Genomic DNA, 4,530 nt, shown 5'->3' with positions numbered 1-4,530 from the left:
ACTAGTTATTCGAAAGTTTGGAATACATATTGAAAAGAGAAGAAGAGTATTTTGGTGTTTGGTTGCCACAGTCCCACAATAATAACGTTTATATATACAATTTCTTGATAAATTCTCTTGATTTTAGGTCTCTTTTAATTGAAAATTCGTTTAAAAACAGATAAAAACTTGACGTTTCGATCTATTGTAGTCTTTATCAAAATATAATTTGATAAAGACATTATATTTCGACTAAAATTCATCGAAAATATTACACTTTAATGTTTGTAGATGAAGAATATCAGAAATATTGTCAGTTTTTGATTTAAATTCAAATATTCCCTTATATCTGGATCTACTTAGGTTAGACGCTTCGGGAGGCGTTAATAACGAAGCAGATTGATAATTTAGGTTGTATTCACTTGCATATTACCTGATATTTAAGTTTGGTTAGGAGATTATACCATGAATCACTAATAATTAATTTTTAACCATGTAAATATCGTTTAATTTACGTATTTAAAAACGAAAAAAATATTTTTTTTTGAAATGGATGTGGATGGGAGTTTATACACTAATAAAACGACATAAATCACTCGTAATATTTTATTAAGAGACATTCTACAAGGCACTAGTTATTCGAAAGTTTGGAATACATATTGAAAAGAGAAGAAGAGTACTTTGGTGTTTGGTTGCCACAGTCCCACAATAATAACGTTTATATATACAATTTGTTGATAAATTCTCTTGATTTTAGGTCTCTTTTAATTGAAAATTCGTTTAAAAACAGATAAAAACTTGACGTTTCGATCTATTGTAGTCTTTACCAAAATATAATTTGATAAAAACATTATATTTCTACTAAAATTCATCGAAAATATTACACTTTAATGTTTGTAGATGAAAAATATCAAAAAATGTTGTCAGTTTTTGATTTAAATTCATATATTTCCTTATATCTGGATCTACTTAGGTTAGACGCTTCGGGAGGCGTTAATAACGAAGCAGATTGATAATTTAGGTTGTATTCGAAAATATTTTGGTTAAAATGGATGTGGATGGGAGTTTATACACTAATAAAACGACATAAATCACTCGTAATATTTTATTAAGGGACATTCTACAAGGCACTAGTTCGAGAAAATTGTTTCCAGAAAGCACAAAAAAAACATTGATAGTGAACAATATAAATTGATAACGTGCTTTTTTTTTTAAATATCTAAATTCAAAAATTTGATATTTGAGTCCCTCTCAAGATTCCTTATTACTAATAATGATGAATATATAAAAAAGATGATACAAGGTGAACATGATAATTAACAGTCTTATCGAGGAGATAGGATAAATTTGATATTGCTAAAATAAAAATTTATCTACCTGGCGTATAATACATACTACAACCACAACTTTGAAACATTTTCGAATTTCTCGGGATTCTTTGCGTAGGTAAACCTGACAGTCCTTTCACGTAAGTATAAGTCACCGGTTGCCTCAATATCTTCGTGATGGGTTTCTTCGTTTTTCTTTTATCTTTCGTATTACCACAACTCTGCGAGCGAACATTCAAATTTTGAAAAACTTTCCTTATACTTTCGGCCGATGTAGAATGATGGTGTCTGTTTCTCGATTGGATATCGCTACCGGCTTCGCTAGAACTGCTCGACATATGATTAGGAGAAATTGATCTGAATCCTGAATCGGCTGAAGCGGCTTCTTTCCGTCTCGAAACTCTACCGAACGAAGACGAACACGAATCAGAACTCGAAGAATTGCAATCGTTTTCTTCTTGGTAATTCAAATCTTCATTAGACCTTCTGGATAATCTCTTACTGATAGCTTTGAACAGTTTTATTCCTCTAATTTCCCTGCAAGGTGACGGAGTCATCGGGGATATGCTTCTGGAATCCGGCGAGAGGTTCGTCAACACTAATGTATTATCACTTGTCGGCATTTTCGCGATTTCTCACCAAATCGTTACAGATGTGCTATAACTGATCTGCCGGAATGTTTACGTCTCTTTATATAGACTCGTTCAACGTGGGGTTGGAAAATGCGCGCAGGTTTCGCGTCGCCTCAAGACGAAAACACGTGAGCTTCGTCGAAGAGGAGTTTACAGACGTGTTTTTCACGAGCTCCATCAAATTTTCCGGTAATAAAGAACGCTATGGGAAGAAATTATCGCGGGGTTATTGTTTCGTTTTGGCAGCGTGACTGATATTTATTAATTAGCGTTAAATATACCGGGAAAATTTTCTTTTATTCAACTGTATAATGTATAAAAAATGTAAGAGATTTAATTACCAACGCAAATGATAGAGGGCATTTTTTTGTGTATTTTAGATACTGTGATTTCTCTTAAAATTTAATACAAATTTGAATAGAACTTAACATCAACGACAACGTTTATAAATCCATCTTAAGGTGTAATCATCAACGTTTCCCTGCATAAACGTTTTTTTTTTTTTAAATCGAAATAAAATTTCACATTAAACAACTTTTTTCAAAATATACGTGTTCCAAACCATTCAAACTTTTGGAACGTGTTGTTAGGGCTTAAATAAAGATAATTTTACATGGACTACGATTAATTTTAATTTTGCCGCACATGGTGTCAAATTTACCGACATTTTTTTTTCAAATTCGAGTTACTTAACTTATTTTCGTCATAACTCGTTTATTTTTCATGCTAGACGGTTTTGTAGAAGCTCATTTTAGAGGTCTGAAAAAGTACTTTAAAACTGTTCATTACAATTTTTTATGAAAAATTGATCGTTTTTGCGTTATTTGAGCTCAAACCCCTGCATAAACGTTTTTTTTTTAAAAATCGAAATAAAATTTCACATTAAACAACTTTTTACAAAATATACGTGTTCCAAACCATTCAAACTTTTGGAACGTGTTGTTAGGGCTTAAATAAAGATAATTTTACATGGACTACGATTAATTTTAATTTTGCCGCACATGGTGTCAAATTTACCGACATTTTTTTTTCAAATTCGAGTTACTTAACTTATTTTCGTCATAACTCGTTTATTTTTCATGCTAGACGGTTTTGTAGAAGCTCATTTTAGAGGTCTGAAAAAGTACTTTAAAACTGTTCATTACAATTTTTTATGAAAAATTGATCGTTTTTGCGTTATTTGAGCTCAAACCCCTGCATAAACGTTTTTTTTTTAAAAATCGAAATAAAATTTCACATTAAACAACTTTTTACAAAATATACGTGTTCCAAACCATTCAAACTTTTGGAACGTGTTGTTAGGGCTTAAATAAAGATAATTTTACATGGACTACGATTAATTTTAATTTTGCCGCACATGGTGTCAAATTTACCGACATTTTTTTTTCAAATTCGAGTTACTTAACTTATTTTCGTCATAACTCGTTTATTTTTCATGCTAGACGGTTTTGTAGAAGCTCATTTTAGAGGTCTGAAAAAGTACTTTAAAACTGTTCATTACAATTTTTTATGAAAAATTGATCGTTTTTGCGTTATTTGAGCTCAAACCCCTGCATAAACGTTTTTTTTTTAAAAATCGAAATAAAATTTCACATTAAACAACTTTTTACAAAATATACGTGTTCCAAACCATTCAAACTTTTGGAACGTGTTGTTAGGGCTTAAATAAAGATAATTTTACATGGGCTACGATTAATTTTAATTTTGTCGCACATGGTGTCAAATTTACCGACATTTTTTTTTCTTCAAATTCGAGTTACTTAACTTATTTTCGTCATAACTCGCTTAATTTTCATGCTAGACGATTTTGTAAAAGCCCATTTTAAAGGTCTGAAAAAGTACTTTAAAAATGTTTATCACAATTTTTTATGAAAAATTGATCTTTTTCGCGTTATTTGAACTCATACCCCTGCACATTTTTTTCTTCAAATTCGAGTTACTTAACTTATTTTCGACATAACTCGCTTAATTTTCATGCTAAACAATTTTATAAAAGCTCATTTCAAAGGTCTGAAACAGTACTTTAAAACTGTTTATTACAATTTTTTATGAAAAATTGATCGTTTTTGCGTTATTTGAGCTCAAACTTCTACATAAACGTTTTTTTTAAAAATCGAAAAAAAAGTTTCACTTTGAATAGCTTTTTCCAAAATATACGTGTTCCAAACCATTCAAACTTTTGGAACGTGTTGTTAGGGCTTAAATAAAGATAATTTTACATGGGCTACGATTAATTTTAATTTTGTCGCACATGGTGTCAAATTTACCGACATTTTTTTTTCTTCAAATTCGAGTTACTTAACTTATTTTCGTCATAACTCGCTTAATTTTCATGCTAAACAATTTTATAAAAGCTCATTTCAAAGGACTGAAACAGTACTTTAAAACTGTTTATTACAATTTTTTATGAAAAATTGATCGTTTTTGCGTTATTTGAGCTCAAACCTCTACATAAACGTTTTTTTTAAAAATCGAAAAAAAAGTTTCACATTGAATAGCTTTTTACAAAATATACGTGTTCCAAACCATTCAAACTTTTGGAACGTGTTGTTAGGGCTTAAATAAAGATAATTTTACATGGGCTACGATTA

The 4,530-nt window shown here is 30.2% G+C and overlaps 1 protein-coding gene across 1 annotated transcript; it reads right to left on the bottom strand.

Annotated features, from left to right (window-relative positions):
- Positions 1 to 1,093: 1,093 nt before the first annotated feature.
- On the bottom strand, positions 1,094 to 1,936 carry LOC130897979 (uncharacterized). Its single transcript, XM_057806977.1, has one exon. The coding sequence runs from the start codon at positions 1,928 to 1,930 to the stop codon at positions 1,349 to 1,351; it is 582 nt and encodes a 193-aa protein (XP_057662960.1). The 5' UTR covers positions 1,931 to 1,936; the 3' UTR covers positions 1,094 to 1,348.
- Between the last annotated feature and the right edge of the window lie 2,594 nt (positions 1,937 to 4,530).

Source organism: Diorhabda carinulata, chromosome 9 (genome assembly GCF_026250575.1).
Source record: "Diorhabda carinulata isolate Delta chromosome 9, icDioCari1.1, whole genome shotgun sequence".
Lineage (NCBI taxonomy): Eukaryota > Metazoa > Arthropoda > Insecta > Coleoptera > Chrysomelidae > Diorhabda > Diorhabda carinulata.
Note: the sequence above shows the minus strand (reverse complement) of the source record. Positions and strands in the feature narration are given on the sequence as shown.

What these genes read in the sequence shown, in the direction of transcription:
- LOC130897979 (XM_057806977.1), bottom strand. Translation starts at nt 1,930, where the DNA reads ATGCCGACAAGTGATAATACATTAGTGTTGACGAACCTCTCGCCGGAT.